The 22,344-nt window shown below is 32.1% G+C and overlaps 1 protein-coding gene across 2 annotated transcripts in view; it reads right to left on the reverse strand.

Annotated features, from left to right (window-relative positions):
• Positions 1-895: 895 nt before the first annotated feature.
• The window catches only part of LOC143042155 (uncharacterized), a 49,001-nt gene continuing 27,552 nt past the window's right edge, over positions 896-22,344 (reverse strand). The window contains exons 2-6 of one of the 2 annotated variants that reach the window (XM_076214417.1): positions 18,794-18,953; positions 16,901-17,010; positions 14,799-14,909; positions 9,300-9,560; positions 897-2,273 (exon numbers count right to left, since the gene is read on the reverse strand). In XM_076214417.1, the coding sequence (XP_076070532.1) occupies positions 1,861-2,273; positions 9,300-9,560; positions 14,799-14,909; positions 16,901-17,010; positions 18,794-18,953 (1,055 nt within the window). In that variant the 3' untranslated portion in view covers positions 897-1,860. Of the gene's footprint in view, positions 2,274-9,299; positions 9,561-14,798; positions 14,910-16,900; positions 17,011-18,793; positions 18,954-22,344 lie in introns of both variants that reach the window. The other variant, XM_076214418.1, reaches the window with a different exon arrangement.

The following is a 22,344-nucleotide window of genomic DNA, read 5'->3' on the forward strand; positions in this document are numbered from 1 at the left end:
GGTTCGTGTTGCTTAGTCTTTAGTTTTCTTTGTTGTTTCATGTTTACAATTTGTCTGTTTTCCTTTTTCATTTTAATCCATGGCGTTGTCAGTTTATTTTCGATTTATGAGTTTGACTGTTACTCTGGGGTCTTTCGCCCCTCTTTTAAAATGATTTAAACTTCATTCTAATTAATTGACATGTTCCTGTTATTTATTACTCTATTCATTTCCACATGAATGGATGGAAAGCTATCAAATGTACTAATATTGGAATCAATCATGAATACTTTACAAGTTTTCAAATTGACAAATAAACCATGCGATTAAAAAATACCTAGATTCCAACTAAACGTGTCCCTGGTGAAATTTAGTTAAAATATTGATCCGTGATTTCGATATGCTCATAAAAGTAAGCGAGTTGCTATATATCTTACTTTTAATCAGATTGAAACTTGTGTAACAGAAAATCCATCGTGGTTTTATATTCTGTGCTTGTAAAAATATTTACTTGGTAAGATGCCAATATTTTGTTTCTCTTCAAAATTGTGTCCAAACCATTGGTTCAAAGACACCTGTCACTTGTCAATATTGTATTTACGTTTCAATTATATATATATATATATATATATATATGCGATGATATTCAACACTTTTTACTGTTTTGTTTTCCATCTATTTATCGGTATTGTTACACAATCTTTTAGACTCATATATATATATATATATATATATATATATATATATATATATATATATATATATATATATATATATCTGATTCATATTGCTTGGAGAATTAATATAAAATCTTGTTGTATTTTAAATCAATCTCCATATCTGAAAATAAATACATACATTGTATTTTTTTTGTAGTTTTGATTATTCTGCGCTTTCCCAGTTAAGGATGATCATGAAAACGTTAGTGAACTCTCAACCATGATGGTTGAGAGTTCACTAACGTTTTCATCCACGTCACATTTTTTAAATTGCTCTTATATCAATATCCCTTAATTTAGTTGTATCATGGGTTGTCTTCCTTGGATTTATTTTTTTTAGTTTGGTGGCATAATCAGACCTTTGCTTTCGTTTTTTTGTTTTGTTAAATTCTATCATGCGCCGAGACCTTTTGACGGTATTGGTTTTTCTTACTGTTGAATTCGTACAGTGACCAGCTATCTTTGTCCTTAGTCTCAGGTGTAACGTTTTCTAATTTGCAATCATACCACATTTCATTATTTTATATCGCGTGATGTTTATCAAGCTCTTGTTGGATTATACTCTATTTATTTTTACATGTCAGCCTTTAAAATAAATTACGTAAACAATTTATATTGTTCCCGTAGCAATTAATTATTTTGTTATGTTACAAAGATTAGTTTCAAAATGTACATCAAATGATACTTCTTGGGTTAAGGGAAACTCCTTGATCAATGTAGAACATGAGTTATCGTTATTATATTATTTGTTTCGAAAGTTAAAATGTGCGTTTACGACGATTTTTTTTGTAATTCAGTCTAAAAAATGGAGGACAGTATTGTTTAGCCTTAATCAACAGCACACGATAACTATCAAACGAATTAAATGTTTAGGAAATTAAAGTTTGCATTTTAATCAAGGAAAATAATGACCATACACAGGTCATTATTCTATGCCTTGAAAATTGGTATCGTCCAGTTTGATTCTTCAAAAAAAGAGTTGTCGTTCTAAAAGAAAATTCCTCTACATAGATACATTGGTATTAAAGATATTGTTCAATGAAAATTTTGTTTCTAAATCACACTAATCAACTTGATATTAAACAGCCAAGATATCTAGTTTTCTTTCAAATTCATTCGAAATTATACGCTATAAAGTTATTCTTTTGCTAGAATTTTACTCTTATGCAGAAGATTCTGAAGTTTGGGTTTTCCTTTTGTTAATATCAAATATTTTTCTCTTCTTGTCCTTTGCTTTTTCTCCTATTTTCTTGGAATTCCAAAAGGTAATTGTCGACTTTACAAACTTAACCAAACTGAGTAAATCAGCAAGTATAACTAGTCCAACGACAATACAAATAAAAGCAGCTCCAGCTAATCCCATCGTCTCAGAAGATTTCCGTTTATCAGGGGCGGATGTTCGCCTGCGGATGCTAGACGATAGTTGTGTTTTATTTACTGCTAGTTCCTTTTTAATCTTCTGTAATTCTGATTCAAGTTCCTTCAGCAATTCTTCCTGGGTTTTATTTGGAATTATCTTGGAACCCCAATGTTCTAGTCTTCTCCTATATTCACATCTACATGGACACATATTTGCTGAAAATAATGACATCTGATATTATATGATTATTCATTTTCCCTTCTCTTATACGTATATATAACACTGTCAATGAACAAGTATTTGATATCTGGGAACCTGGAACATCAATGTTCCAACTGTCGTAACCATAATCCCGTCTTCTTTATTTCGATTGTAATAGCACTAAATGGCACTTGTTATCGAATGTGTACTTACCATTAGTTTACCCGTACAGAGCAGATGAGATCAACCTTAGTGTTTATAGATGGTGTTCGTGTTGCTGGGTCTTTAGTTTTTCTATGAAGCGCTGTGTGAACTTGTTTGTCTTTTTGTCGTCTTTTTTTGGTTTTGTTTGCAGTGGTGTTGTCAGTTTCCTCTGGACATATGAGTTTTGAATATTCCCTTGGTATCAACTACCTCTTTTTCAAATTGTCAAAATAAAGCCAATAAAGTGCCAATGCTATATTTCCGTGTCATTTGATTATATTTTATTATGGTATATACAGATTGCAAATCCTTGTCAAAGTAGAATACAATATGAAAGTTTAGATGACATAAGGCATAATCTTTTTTTCTATTTTTACCTTTAGATTTTGACATTATTCATCGTTGTTGTAGTACATTTATGTATTAAGAAAATAACAAATCAGTTATTCGGGTCATCTAGAATTCTCTATTCCATTTCACAACTGGGTTTTTTTCCGTTGATAGAGTAAATGTTTGTTCTTCCCTCGCCAGGATTCGAACTCATGCTATTGAGATATCGATAAAACACCGATAATTTTGCTAATCTGCAATCAATTCTTTCTGCATGCCTTATATATCATGTTTTGTGTTACAACGGTAGATTCTACTGACGAAGAAAGGTAACACTAGTCTGCCGAAAGCTGAATTTTTCACTTCAGTCTAGGTGGCCGAGTGGTCTAGAGCGCTGGACATTGTGCAGGCGATATTGTGTCGATATCTCAACAGCATGAGTTCGAACACCAGCGAGGAAAGAACAAAAATTTGCTTCCGCAAATTTGCAGATTCATTATTGTTGTGCTGATATTTAGAGTGAATATGAATATAATATGTAATTTCAGCCGTGTATCACCTTCACTGGTAATACAATGGATGGATCTGTCGTAGTGTTATCACTTGTTAAGACCTTCTTATATATATATGTATTGTTGTATACAAGACGTGACAATAACACGTATAGAAATCGTTGGGTCCTTTACAAAATCCATTAATAAAAAAATGTATGACTATAACGAATCTAAGATACAAATTACAAAAAAAAGAAAATAATCACAAAAAATATTTTGGATACCAAAATAACAAACTTCTTTCATTTAGAATTAGTTGTCTTAAATGAAATGACGAAAAGGGGTCCGTGTAACACTTATCAATTCAAAGGTTTAAAAAGTTTTGAAATTTTAGATTTTTAGAATTTTGATCAAAGTTTTAAAATATCAAATTTCTTAATCATGTTAATTGTGTAAAAGTTTGAAATTTTGAAATTTTAACCAAATAATAAAAATATTAAACTTCTAAGTATCGTTTTTAAATTTGATAGTTCAGAAATTTGATCAAACTTTTAAAATACTAAACTGAACGTGCAATTTTGATTATTTCACTTCTTGAATGTTTGATTTTTTAAATTTTTGTTTAAAATATAAAAAATAGAAGAGGGGCGAAAAGAAGGGAACATGAAAACACGGCTCTGATTATAATCATTCTAAGTTAGGAATAAATAGCACGAAATATATCAAATTCTTTTTAATTGCAAAAGAAGTCGTTTTTTTTAATTTAAAAATGTTAAATATCACATGGGATAACAGTACTGAAATTCTATTAAAAAAATTTAAACCTATTTAAACCGCCATTAAAAAGGACAGAGGCTCTTGAATTGGGACAGGTCCAGGCGCACAAATGTAACAGGGTTAAAATTGTTTCATGACATCACAACCCTCACCCTATACCTCTAGCCAATGAAGAATAAACTAACACATAGCAATACGCACAGTAAAACGCACTTTAAAAGAAAGCCAAGTCCAATGTCAGAATGAGAAACAAAAAAAATACTAATCAAAATGACAATGATAATAAATTAACAAAGGACTATATATAAAGCTAGCAGTTACTGACATGTGCCGGCTCCAGACCTTAATTAGACTGATTGAGAGATTATGTCTTCATCATATGAATAACAAGCACAATCCTTCCCTGTTGTATTAATTGCTATCATACATGAAATATTTGTCACTGGCAACAAAACATCGATAATTCAATAGGTTCTTTACATACAAATTCCAACGAAACTTAGGATTCAGCTCGCTCGGGCAGAGTAGCCCTTATAGATTGATTTTGATATATTAAATAGTTATAGGAAGATGTGGTATGAGTGCCAATGAGACAACTCGACATCCAATTAACAATTTATATAAGTAAACCATTATAGGTTAAGGTAAGGCACTCAACACGGAGCATTGGCTCACACAGAACAGCAAGCTATAAAGGGCCCCACAAATTACGAGTGTAAAACCAATCAAACGGGAAAACCAATGGTTTTATCTATATCAAAACGAGAAACGAGAAACACGTATGAATTACATCAACAGACGACAACCTGTACATCATATTTTTTACACTTTGGCGAAACAGCTCTTCAATTGTTTCGGTTCTTATATTTACTTCACTTTCAAATATTCAGTTTTCAGCGTTCTGTAGGTGAATGCTCCATGTACTTAAAATTCAGCGTTTTATAATGTACTGGTTTTTCGAAAGCAACATTGGTGCATGGCCAAAAAAGGAAAATTCTATCATGCAGTTGACAGCATGGCACTCTCTTTACACGCCCCATTCTGATTGGACGTACCTGTGTTCTTTTACTTTGCTCAAAGTTGATTATCGTACGATAACTTAAAAATGCATAAATAACAAATACGGAACAATGATATCCCTTGATACAAAACAAAATCCCTTTTCCTTTTATTTGCCATTTAAAAACAGAGGTTGATTTAGGGTCCCTAATGGAGCTACGTATATGATAAATGCATATATTTTTTATAAGCATCAGTCTAAACGTTGTCTAAGGGAGCAACAATTTGAGTTCAAAAGTGGGGATATGGTTGTTTTATTGAAGCGCAAAAAATATCGCGCTAAGCGCTTACAATTTTATTAGGTTTTCCGTCTCTATTGATAAAATTATTTGGTTCAAAATTTAATTAACACTATATGGTACATGTATGGGGGAAATCTGGATTCAGAATATTTGTTTTGTCCTCTGCTTGCACATAATTTTTTTTCTTCTTCAAACTGGGGTTCAGAATATTTCTATGTACCATTATTGAAGCCCCTCGTGGAAGTATCCAAGTAAAATAAAAACAAATGTCACCTTAGTGACAATATTTATATATCAGATTTCAAAAAATATTACCATTTATCGCTGATATAAACTATTCAAAATAATTTTTGATTTTCAAAATGCCGACACCTACAAATGGACAGATGGGCGCATAATGTACAGCGGCAATTTTTACTTATATATTGAGGCTGCAAATAATGTTTATGGTATATCTTTATATTATGAATGTGTTCAGCTTTTACAAAACCAGAACGATAAGTTGGATGTTAAGGTTGTTTTTTTTTTCCCTTTTTAATTGAATTTGACTTTATTGGCTTTTTTTTAACGTAATTCGATTCGAGCGTCTCTAATAAGTCTTTTGTAGACGAAACGCGCGTCTGGCGCAAATACAAAATTTACATCCGGGTATCTATCTATGAAGAGTTTATGTAGATACCTTATAACAATTTCCTGACTCCGATCCAGGCTACCAATATTTGATCTTACTCTTAATGTCGGTGTAAAAATATATCAAAAACCTTCCACATTCCAGACTAGCACAACGTTCATTGCGACAAGATGAATTGAGATTTCCTACCGTACCAATACTTAGAACTGAAAACATTGATACAAGGCAATATATGCTTACAAGGAAGAAATTATTTACATAGGCGACAATGGTAGCCTTATTTGGTCCTGCCTTTTCACTAGCAAAGATCCATTGAAAAAAAAATTCAAATTCTGAATTATCAACACCTGTCGATGTAATTGCAATGGTCAACGATTCCGGAATTTTCAAAATAGTATGAATGAAGAACACCCCTTGCTGAATTTGGCACAGAAAATGTTGCTTGTCTTAGAGAGTTTTCTCTAAATTTCTCGCTATTTCTACACCAATGGCCAACACCCATTTCTCATTATTTAAATTTACTTCTACCTATTATCTTGGATGTAAAATCTAGGTGGCGCCAGTCATCTTTATTTACTTCCTTTTAACCATATGACCGTCATGCAATCGATAAAAAATGAAACCAAAACGTTATATTATAAAAGTTACGAACGAAGCGCTTTTCTTGATCAGGAACGCTCAAAGCTGAATGTCTAAGTCCAACAATAAATAAAGAACAGAAATAGCTGATTAAAACGTTAAAGATGATCGTTAAAGATATATCCATCTGCTGACATGATTGGAGAAAGTAAGAAATCGTAGAGCAAAACAGAAAAAAAATGAAATTAAATGAGATAATACGACGTGTATTGAACCATTTTATTGCCTAAAGTCCAGTAGAAAATATATATACATACTCAACCTAACCACACTATTTGACCTACTACGAGTTGGTCAGTGTTCACTGTTACTCCTAAAATATGGGTGCTTGGTAAACCATCAAGTAAAATGGTCTTTATCAGAATCGTGTGTCTTGTTTTAAAATAAATGTTCTTTCTTTGAGAAATATTTATTTTGTCTTCCTATTTTTCACCGCTTAGAACTGTCCGTGCCTGTGGTTTTATTTTATACATCAATTTTTATGTATCTAGGAGCATGTTTTCATTTCATTTTTAATTTCGTTTCGTTTCGTTTCGCAGTTTACAGTTTCCCCTCTTGAGCTCCCCTTTTCTATTTTTGATATTTTAATCAAAAATCTAAAAAATCAAACTTTCAAAAAGTGAAATAATCGAAATTGCACCTTAGGTTTAGTATTTTAAAAGTTTGATCAAATTTCTAAACTATCAAATTTGAAAACGATATTTAGAATTTTGATATTTTAATTATTTGGTTAAAATTTCAAAATTTCAAAACTTTTACACAATTTGGAATTTTGACATTTTAAAACTTTGATCAAAATTTCAAAAATCTAAAATTTCAAAACTTTTTAAAACTTTGAATTGATAAGTGTTACACGGACCAAAAAGCATGCTATTCATCATTCGGATAAAAAAAAAACAGGAAATATGGTATCGAGTTATGTAGTGTTAAAAAGTATAATAACAATAATACCGAACTCCGAGGAAAATAAAAAACGGAAAGTCCCTAATCAAATGGCAAAATCAAAAGATCAAACACATCAAACGAATGGATAACAACTGTCATATTCCTGACTTGCGCCAGGTATTTTCCTATGTCGAAACCTGGTTTTATAGCTAGCTAAACCTCTCACTTGTATGACAGTCACATAACATTCGATTATATTGACATCGATGTGTGAACAAAACAAACAGTTATAATAGGTAAAAATTTCAAAAATAAGGGTACAGCTGTGAACATTGTGTTATAATCATAATCACTATAAAAACAAACAAATAGGTAACAAAGAAACACAAAAAGGCATATAGAAAAAGCACATTAGCAAAATGAAATACAAGAATACAAAATGTTTACCATAGAACAATTACACAATGACCAAATGTATAAGTACAGAGCCATGTCAAATGGATATCATCAAAACAGACTAAACAGTAAAAGTATAATCCATAAAGACAAATTAAAGAATACTATGGCAAGTTTATTAAGATGATAAACAACATCAGTACCCAGCATCTATACTTCAAGACCATCTTGTATTATTTGTGAAGTTGACACGGAATATTTACCAACAAGGTCTTGGTACCTTCCGATGAACTTCTTTGACATAACCCTGATTCAACTACTTTCTACTCAGACACTGTTGACATTTTACCAAGTTTGAATAGTAGCTGCAAGTTGAATAATTTGGAAAATGTATATTCCATATGCAGGTGAAGTTGGTATATTGCTACTAAGGTAGGGGAAATGGATAATTTCAAAATAATTCGTCTCGTTTGTCATAGATTCTGGTACTGAGATGACCGTGTATGTCACATTCGAGGTATAAGTCTAAAAATGAGGCGGAGGAAGCCGTGTCTATTATTTCTTTAATGTCTAGTTCTGGGGGATATATGAATGAAATCCAAACAGAAAAGTAGTCATTTCAATGTAGTTATAAGCTGAAAGGGAAAATCTTACATCCTTATTTAAAAAAAAACAGATGGTGTAAACATGTTTCAGTCGACTATTGAAAGCTACATGGCCAGTTAAAATGATACTCCAAGCTTTCAAATCAAACAAAAAAATGTGTCACGTGGTATCTGCCCTGTTAAAATCTAGGATATCTATTGGAGAATATCTTCCGTAAAATTGATACATATTTTACATGTATACTTAGTACGAAATAAACATATATTGATGTGACTACGTGGCAAATATTTATCAGCCTAAACGACTCACAAAACAGCGTATCTGCGAGGTACTCAGTTTACAATTTTAAACGTTGCCCTCTTTTTAAGCCGACCAGGAAACTAAAATAATATTTTATATATTTGGTTCCTTCGAAATGACCTTCATTTTCTTATCTTGGGTGGCTGATACACTGCATGCGGGGTTGTTATGGCAAATTAAAATTATATTAAAACTTATGTATATATGCGTGTTAACCATGAAACTTAAGACTTTAAATATATGTGTACTATATCAAACTAATAAAGATGCATTGTTCCATTAATGCTAAATTTCTTTACAGTAGTTGTATTGTATCATCGCACTTTATGACATAAAGATGTTTTAGTCAATGACCATGATAGTGTTGTCTCAATTTATACCATTACTATTTGTATTTAATTCTCCCAGCATCCTTTGTTTTCGTTCTACGCAATAGAAAATAAAAAGAATGGCAAGCGTAAAAAGTATTCTACATACTTGCATTTATAAAGAGATTCGTTTCATCTGTTAGCGTCAGTCCTGAAATTGTTGTCACATGGCATTTATACAATCCCTCGTCTGTCCATTTAACGTGTTCAAAAACCAGACTAGGTAATGTAACGTTCCCGCCTTTTGCGTACTCAGAAACGATCACACTGGTGTCATCCATTGATCTTGTCCAAAACAGTTTTGTGATATTCTCTTCGTATTTGACGTCACAGGTGAGGGTAACACTTTCATCCTCGTCGGCTATAATACCTGTTGAGCAGAAAATGTACAAAATGCAAGCAATAAAGCATTCATCCTATACTGTACAACGTTACAGCATATTTTTTTTATTTAGTGCGCACTTCATGTGTTTCCGGTACACCTTAAATGGGAATGCTGTCAAATTCGTGTTCATCGATTTGACTCAAATTCTCAGGTTTGATTTAGAACATACTTAAACGTATATCAAAATTACAAAAAGTCTCCAATAATTAACAAAGCATGGACTCGATAATATTTATATAAGCATTTCGTGTGTATTTTAATCTAGACTCCATTTAATTAACCATTGGGATGACCTCCAAAGACTGCCGACGGTCACATAACCGGATATAAAAAATATAGAGATAGCTAGCACATGCATTTGATTTTTTCTTGATCTGTTTGATTTTATATTTCAGGGGGAAAATATGTTTTAACCTGTGTAAAAATGATTTTTTTGTGTTTTGAATCAGTGAACACAATGGTTCTTCACCCTAGTCTTACTTTCAATATTGACGTTCTTTTCCTTTTTATAGCTTAAACCGCCTAGTACATGCACAACCCATCTCAAGCTACGGGGTCTAATAGAAGGTGACATGACTATGGTTCAATGAGGTTAACTTATAAACTTTCAAGTCCATAATACATCAGCTATGTTTTGAACGTATTTTGACAAATTTGTGACAAACTCACTGCTTATAACGAACCATTATTTTAAAATTTCCGCTTTTATTAATACTTAAAACAAAAAGATTCGTATTGCAAAAATACCGAACTTCAAGAAAAATTCAAAACAAATTCCAAAATCAAAAGCTCAAACACATCAAACGAATGAAAAAAAAACAGCTGTCATATTCTTGGCTTGGGTTGTTCTCCTGGGGTACATCTCCGACACAAAGGGTGTTTACAGTATTAAACTATATGCGGTATGTACTATCAACGACAAAAAACAATTTTTGCTGACGCTACTGTCTAATCTGAAATTTACCATCTTTTTGCTAGATTAATCTGTATTATTATTTTTTTTTTAAGTCAGTTATGTTGTTTCTCTGTGATACATGTTTACACCGTTTTAAATGCTGACTCAAAACCATTATCACATTGACCAATTATGTCTGTTTGCTTTACTTAGTAACCCAATTTTGTCAATGTAACGGAACTATAATCAATTCTCATACATGTACAAGTGGGAGATTTAGATAACTTTATAACCAGGTTTAACCCACCATTATTTTTGGAAAATGCATGTAACAAATCAGAAATAAGGCAATTGTTTTTCTGTTACTTGTTCCGTTGATTGAAAGCGTTTGATTTTGACAAATTTTTATGAACTTCTCCTTTTTTTTATATATAATATTTTCCTTAGTTTGGTATTTTTTTTTAAAGTTTTCCCCATCTGCACTAAAATAAGAAAACGGAATTATTGCCCTTAAATGACGGTTTTGACTTTTCGAGTATTGTTCAATGATTTTCAAATCTATGATAGAAAGTAGTAGCTGTAAACACTAGAAGAGATAAGCCATACACGAAATCTAAAATTGGCAATATTTTGGGAACAATCGAACAATTCCTCGAGGTACTTTATAGAAAATGGTGAATTTAACCTAGTTTTATATAAATAAATTGCATTATATTGACAACAATGTGTGATCAAAACAAATAGACATAAAAGGTAAAATGTCAAAAACTGGGGTACAGCAGTCATAACAGCATATAAATTAATTGTGGAATTTGAAAGTCTTTAAAAAATGCACATCTTTAAAAAGAAATATCAAATACTAGTATCAACCGGAATCACGATGAAGCTTGGACAATCCAATTTAACTTGTTCGTTTATTTGGTGAAAATGCTTGTAATAACAATGATGACAAAGAATTATTCAAAAATGCATTCTTTCAAATTACTTGGAATTGACATTGATGAAAAGTTAAGCTGGGAAGAACATGTTGATCGTATATGTGAAATGGTCTTATCGAAAATATCACGTTTGTATAAACTAAAATAATACGGTTGATTATTATTGCTTAGATCCACTTCATTTGAACTTTGGTGAATAGTTGTCTCATTGGTAATCATACAACATTTCCTTATTTGTATATCAAAGAATATTATTAATCACATGTTGTGTTGGTGACCTACTAAGAAATATATGAGGTCAGTAAATTCCATATGGGTTGAGAGCGAAGCTCGAATCCCAATATGGAATTCACTGACCCCATGTATATTGTATTAGATCACTAGCACACCGTGTAACAAACCAACTATCTTCACATGTGGTATTTAGACTAGAGGCCTATCAAAGTGATGAAGTCTTCAATACTTAGTATCACCAACCTACTTCCATTTGCCTATTCAAAAAAAATGCCAACAACAATGAACAATAACAACTTGTTGGCTGTAAATTTGTTTTAGGAATTTATTTCAATCGTTCATTATCAATTTCTTTGTCTGTTGAAACCTTTCAGATTTCTTTTTTGTTTTGAAAGGGAAGTAACTTACTAGCTTCATATGGTAAATAACCCCATATGGTAACCAACACCATATTTTTAGGACACCCTATATCAAATATGTGTAGTCACCACGTGTAGTCCTTTAACCAATCACATCCAAGATATATATATATGGGGTAAATAAAGGCAACAGTAGTATACCGCTGTTCAAAACTCATAAATCCATAATTGCTTATACACATACGATAACCATTGTATAATGCATATATATTCTACCATAAGACTATTTTAGTTCCGTATGGGGAAATTTATTACATAACGATCTAGATAGAATCATAAAACTTCAAAAAAAGAGTAGCAAGAATTGTAATTGTATGTGATATTTCTGTTCCCTCAAATTTTGTGATTTCTTTTTTAATATGGTTATCCTTTACAGAAAGAGTAAAATACCACCAACCAATTATAATGTATAAAAAAGGACTAACACTTGATAACTTATCAATGCTAATTAATAATAATATTCAACACTACTGGTTGCGATCTGTCTCAAATAACGATCCATTTGTTCCAAGTCGCACCAAATGCTTATTTCTTATAAACAAAATATGTTCATTATTCTGCAACCAAGGTATGGAATGATTTACCAATCATAATAAAAAAAAAACTAGAGGCTCTGAAGAGCCTGTGTCGCTCACCGGTATTTACTGATGCTTTGGAAATCATGTAAAATAAGGTTAAAATCATAATGTATAGTATAAGATATCATTAGATACTATAATAATATCTAAGATAATTGCAAAAAACTGCAAAATTTTCTTAAAATTACCAATTTAGGGGCAGCAACCCAACAACTGGTTTTCAGGGCAGATATAGCTAAATCTGATGAATATTTTTGCCACCAGTCAGCTTTGCTCTAAATGCTTTGGTTTCAGAGATATAAACCAAAAACTGCATTTTACCCTATGTGCTATTTTTAGCCATGTCTGCCATCTTGGTTCGCAGGCAGGGTCATCGGACACAATTTTTAAACTAGTTACTCTTCTGATTATTGTGGACAAGTTTGGTTACATTTTGTCTTAGTAGTTTCAGAGGAGAAGATTTTTGTAAAAGATTACAAAATTGAAAAAAAATTAGTAGAATTGACTATAAAGGGCAATAACTCCCGAAGGGGTCAACTGATCATTTTGGTCATTTGACTTATTTGTAGATCTTACTTTGCTGAACATTATTGCTGTTTACAGTTTATCTCTATCTATAATAATATTCAAGATAATAACCAAAAATGGCAAAATTTCATTAAAATTACCAAGTAAGGGGTAGCAACCCAACAACGGGTTGTCCGCTTCATCTGAAAATTTCAGGGCAGATAGATCTTAACTTGATTAACAATTTTACCACATGTCAGATTTGCTCTAAATGCTTTGGTTTCAGAGTTATAAGCCAAAAATCTGTATTTTACCCCTATGTTCTATTTTTAGCCATGGCGGTCATCTTGGTTGGCTGGCCGGGTCAACGGACACATTTTTTAAACTACATATCATAATGATGATTGTGAACAAGCTTGGTTAAATTTGCCTTAGTAGTTTCACAGTACTGTAGAAGATTTTTGTAAAAGATTACAAAAATTTACGAAAAATTGTTAAAAATTGACTATAAAGGGCAATAACTGCTTAAGGGGTCAATTGGCCATTTTGAACATTTAACTTATTTGTAGATCTTACTTTGCTGAACATTATTGCTGTTCACAGTTTACCTCTATTTATAATAATATTCAAGATAAAAACCAAAAACAGCTAAATTTTCTTAAAATTACCAATTTAGGGACAGCAACCCAACAACGGGTTCTCCGATTTATCTGAAAATTTCAGACCAGATAGATCTTGACTCGATATACAATTTTAACACTATCAGATCTGCTCTAAATGCTTTTGTTTCAGAGATATAAGCCAAAATCTACATTTTACCCCTATGTTCTATTTTTAGCCATGGCGGCCATCTTGGTTGGTTGGCCGTGTCACCCGACACATTTTTAAAACTAGATTCCCTAATGATGATTGTGACCAAGTTTGGTTTAATTTGTAAAAGTAACCGACGACGGACAACGACGACGACGACGACGGACGACGACGGACGGAAAGTGATGAGAAAAGATCACTTGGCCCATTTGGGCCAGGTGAGCTAAAAATGTCGTTATGTAGAATTATTCAAGAAACATTGTAATAATCATTTTTCTTGGTTGGAAATGTTATGTATGTAAATAAATATACATTGTATTTTGTTTGGGAGGCTCAATGAAAATTAGACAAGTTTTTGTTGAGTCACCCTCTTTTAATATATCATTGGATTATTATAATTATCATTACAAGTTAAAAACAACACCATGTTGTCTTCAATTTCTTCTTATAGTCGAACTGGATGGTTTCGAAGTCTGACATGTCGTGGTATTTTTTTATTTGTAACTAATAAAATTTTGTTTTCTTGTTTGAAAAGTGTTCAGTCATATTGGGACCTCTTATAAATAGCTTGTGGTATGTGTATTTTTCATTGTTGTAAGCCGGGATTTAAATCTATTTCATTTTGTCTCATTGGCAATCATACCGGTACCGCTTTTTTTATTTTTTTATTTGTAAAAGATTAAGACTGTGTTATCGTCCTAGCTTATTATCTATATCATATCATGTGTATTTGAATATATGCTGCTTTTGTCCTATATTAGACGCGACTGTCGCCGTAATTCTCTAGGCATATATATGTCTGATGTTTTCATGAAGGTGTCGTTACATAACACAAAGATTACCTGGTTTCTTCTGACAAACAGTTGTCTTTATACCTGTGCATGGAACATCAGCCCATCCAGTCGGACAAGAAATTACACATTCTTCAGGAGAGTCATCATTATCTGGCTCGCCTCAATAAAATAAAACAAAGTAGTTTTTAGTGATTTGTAACTTACCCTCAGGCTTTAAAGGGAGTTTTAAGTATTTTTCTCGACACTGTTTTTGATTTTTTTCCCTGAATAATGTTTATGCATTAATGTTGAACATACAAGATTATACATGTATCCTGAAATAAACTTTTTCTTAACTATATTAATTTCTGAAATTTTTAATATCATTTTTCTAACCTTAGAGCGTCCGAAACGCTTTTCTTGATTGGCAAGCCCTTGATGCGTTTTTGAAAATTAATTTGTAGATTATGTATTCCATCACAATTGGTAAAAACCCCAGGTGACAACAAAATTAGATTTCATTCTGAACTATGGAAATCAATTAATCTAAACGATATATAAATCGACGATCCTTTTAAAGGAATAGAACTGACAATAATTGAGCGATTTTAAAAAATCAACAAAATAACATTTTACGGTAAATCACATGGAAAAACGTACAAAAGGAGAAATATATACGAATATCAGTGATGACATCAATAATAATTCAATCTTCAAAAAGTACATTAAATTGGAAAACGATTAAATTTAACTATGAAAATATGAAGTAATTGAAACGAGTTTCCAAAACATGCGTCTTCTATCATAATATCATTTAAAGGTGGGGTTCCAGCTAACAAGTTATCTATTCATCCAAGATAAGATTAAATGTGAACCATATGGATGCAGCTAGTCTGAAGCTTTTTTATATGCATTGTTAAACATTGAAACATACATGTTCTATGAGTCTGACTCATATCAGATTTATTGTACTTTATGCCTCAACTAACTGTGTTTTTTTTTAATTTGTTTGTTTATTGTTTGTTTGTAGTTTTGTGTGTGTGTGTGTGTGTGTGTGTGTGTTTTTTTTTTTTTTTGGGGGGGGGGGGGGTAGAATGCAACAAAGGAGAAAAAACATTAGTATCAATGTTGATTATATTTTAAAACATTAAAAGTAGCAAATATAATGTGAACATTACGCAGTTTTAAACAAGAATGTGTCCTCAGTACACGAATGCCCCACTCGCACTATCATTTTCTATGTTCATTGGACCGTGAAATTGGAGTGAAATCTCTAATTTGGCATTAAAATTAGAAAGATCATATCATAGGGAACATGTGTACCAAGTTTGAAGTCGATTGGACTTCAACTTCATCAAAAACTACCTTGACCAAAATCTTTAACCTGAAGCGGGACAGACGGACGAACGGACGGGCGGACGGACGGACGCGCAGACCAGAAAACATAATGCCCCTCTACTATCGTAGGTGGGGCATAAAAAACGATTGATTGACTGATGCTTGCAGATTTGATATGACGTTTCAATTACTTTATATACAGGTGCTGCTGGAATGTTGGAACATAGAAATTTAAAGTTCACGAAAAGAAAATTGAGATCATCTTTGTTGTCGATTTACTTACTCATCAACTGAACCTCATTTTCTATTTCTTGGTGTAAGTCATAATATGAGCCATTTTTAACGATATCCTTTATTTCAAGTTCGATGGAGTAAATACGTTCAACATAGACACAAAATTTTTAATTATTTAGTGAGCAGGACATCATAATTCTCATTTCCATACATTGTACGCTGCTAGGCAGATGATGACAAAAATGTCCACTAGCAGTGACATCAACCGAGTGATAATACTGGTAAATTAAGAAAGGTACCATAGCGGCTATCAAAAATCAGAAATCCAAGAAAAACCGACAATTATATTTCAAAACACGACAAAGAATGCACAAAAATCTACAAAAAAGACATAGAAAAGTAAAGACTGAACAACACGAACCCAACCAAAACACCGGGAGTGATCTCAGATGCTCGGAGGTTCCTGTTCCACATATGGCACTGGAGATGATATACATGTTCAATATACCTGCAAAATTTACCGTCGATAGTCTATCATTTCTTATGCCATGAATCAATGATAAAAGGAATTAAAAAATAAATGACACTAATGAACATACCACTTTTCCATCTATCGTTGGATTCTAATTTAGAACCATCATTCCATGTCCAATCCAGTGCTGTTGTTTTATTAAGATCGATTAGTCCTATCCAAAACCATTTACCAATTCTATTTTAGAATTAAAGTAATGCAAAGTGGTGAATATTATTTAAATCTTTGCTAGCAGAGTTTTTCCGACGTAGTCGGTATAGTTTCGGTTTGTGCCCTTTGAACTTAAGGACGCTTAACTATGGCAACAGAATACGCATGCTCGAAAATCCGTTCTGTGATTGGACAAAATGCTGTCATGGTGGGTGATTTGGTTGTGTTTGAAAAAACGTCTCGTTAATTATATCGTGATGGAAAGCGAGTGAAAAACTATAAATATTTGAACTAGATCTTACAAAGATTTACATTTTTATTAAAATAATTGTTTCTCCAATAGTTCTTTGCATCCATGACAGCTGTTTATTCTGGACAATTATATAATTTTTAATGTAAACTTTGTTGTACGAACGTACATGACTTTTAGAACGCACCTACGCATGTGAGATTTCCGCGGGATTTTGGTGAATATACTCAAATTTAAATACGTCGGATATCTTTTTTAAAGATAGTTCTTGTTTTAATGTAAGGACTGTCAAATACCTTGTCTTAATTGTTTAATCATTTGAAGTCATTGTACTTTACATGTCTATAATTTCAAAGGGTATTAAATTAAAAATAATAATAAAAATTGAAATCCGCTATTGCTATGACAACTCGTGCTGGCAACCGAACTATAACGTTTTTAATAAGGAACAATACAACACAAAAAGAAGTGTTGATCAATGGTGTTTAAGGTTGCAAATACAGCTGTTTCTCAAACCACTCCTCTTTTGGATAATATTCATATATATGTTAATTTGTTAACGTACTGGTTCCCATTTATGATCTCTGTGTTTCATCAAATAGAGACATCACTTGGGAATGTAACCAGTATAGAAAAACAAGGTAGCGCCTATATTTTAATTCTTATGAGGTCCAGAAATGGAGGTAAGGGTAGTATAGAAGTTTAAACTCTTAAAAGTTCAGGGCACATAAAGGTTGAAAATATGCCGCACAGCCCGATATTTTGACCTTTGAATAAAATAGTAGCGAATATAAACTTTCCGTTCTGTGATATTATTTGTCACGAAACTTCATAGTAAAAGTATTACAGTTTTAGCCGCAAAGGGAGTTGCTATGGGAAATTGCATTGTCTATATTTACAGAATTGCAACCTGTAGTGGTTGAATAAGTAGAGACCAATATGACCACAAGGGGGATAGTGTTATCCATCTAAATATAATTGTCCCTTAGTGAGTTAAACTTAATACGTTTCAGTAAGTAGAAGATGTCAAAATCACCTATGTAAAAGGGGAATCAATTTAGAAGGCAAAAATTAAAATCAACATCAGATATCCATGTTCTTGAAGGCAACAGAAAAGAAACATGAGAAAACATACTACTGTTTAATAGGAGAAACATAATTCTATAATGAAAGGTGCAATTAAAGAATCCAAGAACAACACTCACCAAATGCAAAAGATCATAAACGCAAAAACTCACCCAGCTGGATTATGATAAAGAAAATGTGAAATCCACACTAAACAGATTTTACAATCACCACCAATAACTGATTTATTGATATACACTCATTCGGATTTCTAGACATAAGAACGACCAAACGAACAACTATACGTAAAAATTCTCCGTATCTATGAAAATTAAATTCAATTAATCTGTTCAAGTTTTATTCGAAAAATACTCTAGAATTAAGTAATGATAAAAAATAACGTTGATATATAGATACGGGTATTGAGTTTTTTATTGTACAAAACGGTTCCTTGACTTCTTATAGATTGAAAAACATAAATATAAAACAACTTACTCTGATAATACACTGTTTTCTTCTGCAGTTTTAGGCATCATCATTTCAGCATTAAGATTCTCACAAAATTTATTTGAATTTGTAAAATTCCTCATTTCTGGGTCCAGCTTATAGCATTTAGAACCATGGAGATTCCAGCCTTCGGAACAGGTTAATATGCCTGATTAATACAAGAAAGTTATATGTATTACCCTTGCGGATGCTTCTCGTTTGTTTGTGTTTGACGTAGAATTGACCACTCATTGAATTTACGACTTTAGAGCAATACGTAAAAAGGATATGCAATTGTTTACTTCGAAATGAGACTTTTGGTTTAATAGAAATATGTATAAATATGTATAAATATTAAAATTAAAATAGCAGATCAAAAAAGGGACAATGAACAAAAACTCCTTAACAGCTTGCAATTGCATTAATCGTGTCCTACTTTATCAAATACAACTGCACATCAAGAACGATTTATTTTTTAACAATACCCAATAATTTACCTTATTATTTGATAACAACTCATTTAATCTTTTAGATATTTAGTTCTATGATGTTTTCACTTACTATTGCATTTATACAATATCATGATTTAAATTGCATTTTCTGTCCTTATCAGCTACATGTTAACATGATAAAAATCGTCAGAATTCTTTTCCAAAGACGAAACGACAAACAACAGTATACAGAAAAACCAAAGCTTGAATATAACAACAAATCCTCCCCCCCCCCCCCAAAAAAAAAAAACCCGATGATGTCTATACAAGTAGTTGTTTCAAAAGGGTAACTGTGTATTGAAGAAGCGAATCGATAAAAACGTTTTTTATATGAAATAGCGATATTGTCTAATATGAACGAGTTGCATTGTGGGAAATCTCAGACGATGTTTTACATTTGTATGAAGAAATGAAGATTTCTGGGTAAGTAATGGTTATTCTTCTTAAAACAGGATAACATTTAACAAACGTATGCCGGTATTACTTTCATGAATTGTGTAATATAATAACAAGCAAGTTGTATTAATATCAGAAAATCGATATGTCGAATAAATGAAACATGAATGCACGATTTTTCATTTGTAGATATACACATTCAATGAATATCATTTAGCAAAATTGGTGGAATTCAATTTCGATTAATTCAATTCTTTTCTAAACCAGAATCACCTATAATTCAATGATACTGCTATCTTTTATAAATGAATGCGATATTTTTCTAATATAACAGCGATGTGTTCTTAATATAAAAAAAATGTGATTGCAATATTTTTCTTATATAACAGTTTTTGTTTGCATAATAAAACATATTCCTCCGAAATCAGTCATAATAACCATAATGAAAGCACTATACACTGATACGTTTTTAATAAGAGACTTTCTTAATGTTCTGTTATAAATTAACGAGATCATAAAAACTAAAAGAAAGCACTATACACTGGGGTAAAACCAGAAGTTTGTTCTGACACAAGACTCGTAAGCAACGAAGAAGATGTATTTATTATTAACATTGAGAAAATTGTTGACAAGGAAAACAGTTCTTATTAGATATCAAATAAAATTGAGAATGGAAATGGGGAATGTGTCAAAAAGACAACAACCTGACCATAGAAAAAACAACAGCAGAAGGTCACCAAAAGGTCTTCAATGTAGCGAGAAATTCCCGCACCCGGAGGCGTCCTTCAGCTGGCCCCTAAACAAATATATACTAGTTCAGTGATAATGAACGCCATACTAATTTCCAAATTGGACACAAGAACTTTTACCCGTTGGAAAGATGCTAACAAAAACAGTTTGACGTTTAGCAGTGACCTTAAAACTGCTTATTAACATACAATGTTACTTATAGTGACATTAAACAAATACTGCTATTATATTTTAAAAGTATCGCATCCGTATTACAATTTATAGCATTTGTTTATCTATGCACATAAGAAAAACATAGCACCTCAAATTTTACACGAACATAAACTTTTGCTTTTAACTAACAATTGAATATATAATAATTATATGTACAATTAATGGTTGTTTGTATTTGAACAATATGTTTACAATTTTGTATTTTATTAACAAAACATATTTTTCATTGCCGACAAAAACTTTTTCTGCATGGAGTGTCTGCATATTTACAATTTCATATTCGACAATATCGCTTTTTCATATGAGAAACGTTTTTATCGATTCACTTTTTCCTTAAACTGGGTAAGCTCTATCCGATTAGAAATACCCATAGTGTTACTCGTATCAAAATCTTTGAATAAGTCATATCCGGTGGGTACGACTCGAAAACTAGCGGGAAAATTCATCTTGTCGTCTCCCAATTCCTATACTAATACCAGGTGTACATGTTAATCTTTTTCAATGCAAAAAATTCCTAACAACACTTAGCGATAAAAACAACACATACATTTGAAAACAAGATACCAATGAGAACTTGTCATTACACCACTGTCCCAGGTTAGGGGAGGGTTGGCGCCTAGTTTAACCCCGTTAAGGGTTTTTAATTTGTCCTAACAACACATAGTGGTAAAAACAACACATACATTTGAAATGAGATAGCAATAAGAACTTATCATTACACCACTGTCCAAGGTTAGGTGAGGATTGGCGCCTTCCAAACTAGTTTAAACCCCCCCCCCCCCCCCCCCACAGTATGTATGTGGTTGTCCCATGACAGGAGCCTGTAACTCAGTGGTTGTCGTTTGTTGTTGTATATCATATTTGTTTTTCATTTATTATTTTGTACATCAATTAGGCCGTTAGTTTTCTAGTTTGAATTGTTTAACATCTGTCATTTTGGGGCCTTTTATAGCTGACTGTGCAGTATGGGTTTACTCGTAATTGCAGTCCGTACGGCGACCGATAGATGTTAAGTTTTGTGTGTTATTTTGTCTCTTGTGGAGAGTTGTCGCATTGGCAATCATACCACATCTTCTAATTTTTATACTAAGAATGGCAAAACAAACCTCTTCGAATAAAACTAGAAAACGCTAGTGTTGCGGCAGGATGGGTACTACCTTTTCAACCATATATAGCCACCGTCGTGGTGCTTGTGGAAAGTTATAATCTTTTTAATGGCACATTCAGCAATGGAACAATCGATATAATCGGCAAGAAATAGTTATGTTACCGCCAAATGCAATATACCATTGGTGATCTGGGTCAAAGATAAAGATATAACATTTTGAACATCAAATCATGATAACGTCCGTAAAACTAGCATGGAAATAACTCGAACTTCAACATTAAGAACCTTCTGTGAAATAGCAAACAGCTTCCTTGTAAGCAGTAACTTTCTTTACTTTTTAGTAATACAATACTGAATATGTTTCGATTATTCATGTTTAAAATGACAGACCTTCATGCGCATAACTGACTGATCAATTAAATACCGATACAGTTTATAAATTCTAAATATTAACTCAGAGCCTTGAGTGTGAGATATAAAAGGTCCGCTTCCGACGGATTATTATTTGATTCTTCTTAACTCTAATTATTTACTATAACTGTATAACGTATTAAGCATTCCATTTATGATGGAACATTCATAAGAGTTCAATAATATCATTA

This window comes from Mytilus galloprovincialis, chromosome 8 (genome assembly GCF_965363235.1).
Source record: "Mytilus galloprovincialis chromosome 8, xbMytGall1.hap1.1, whole genome shotgun sequence".
Classification (NCBI taxonomy): Eukaryota; Metazoa; Mollusca; class Bivalvia; order Mytilida; family Mytilidae; genus Mytilus; species Mytilus galloprovincialis.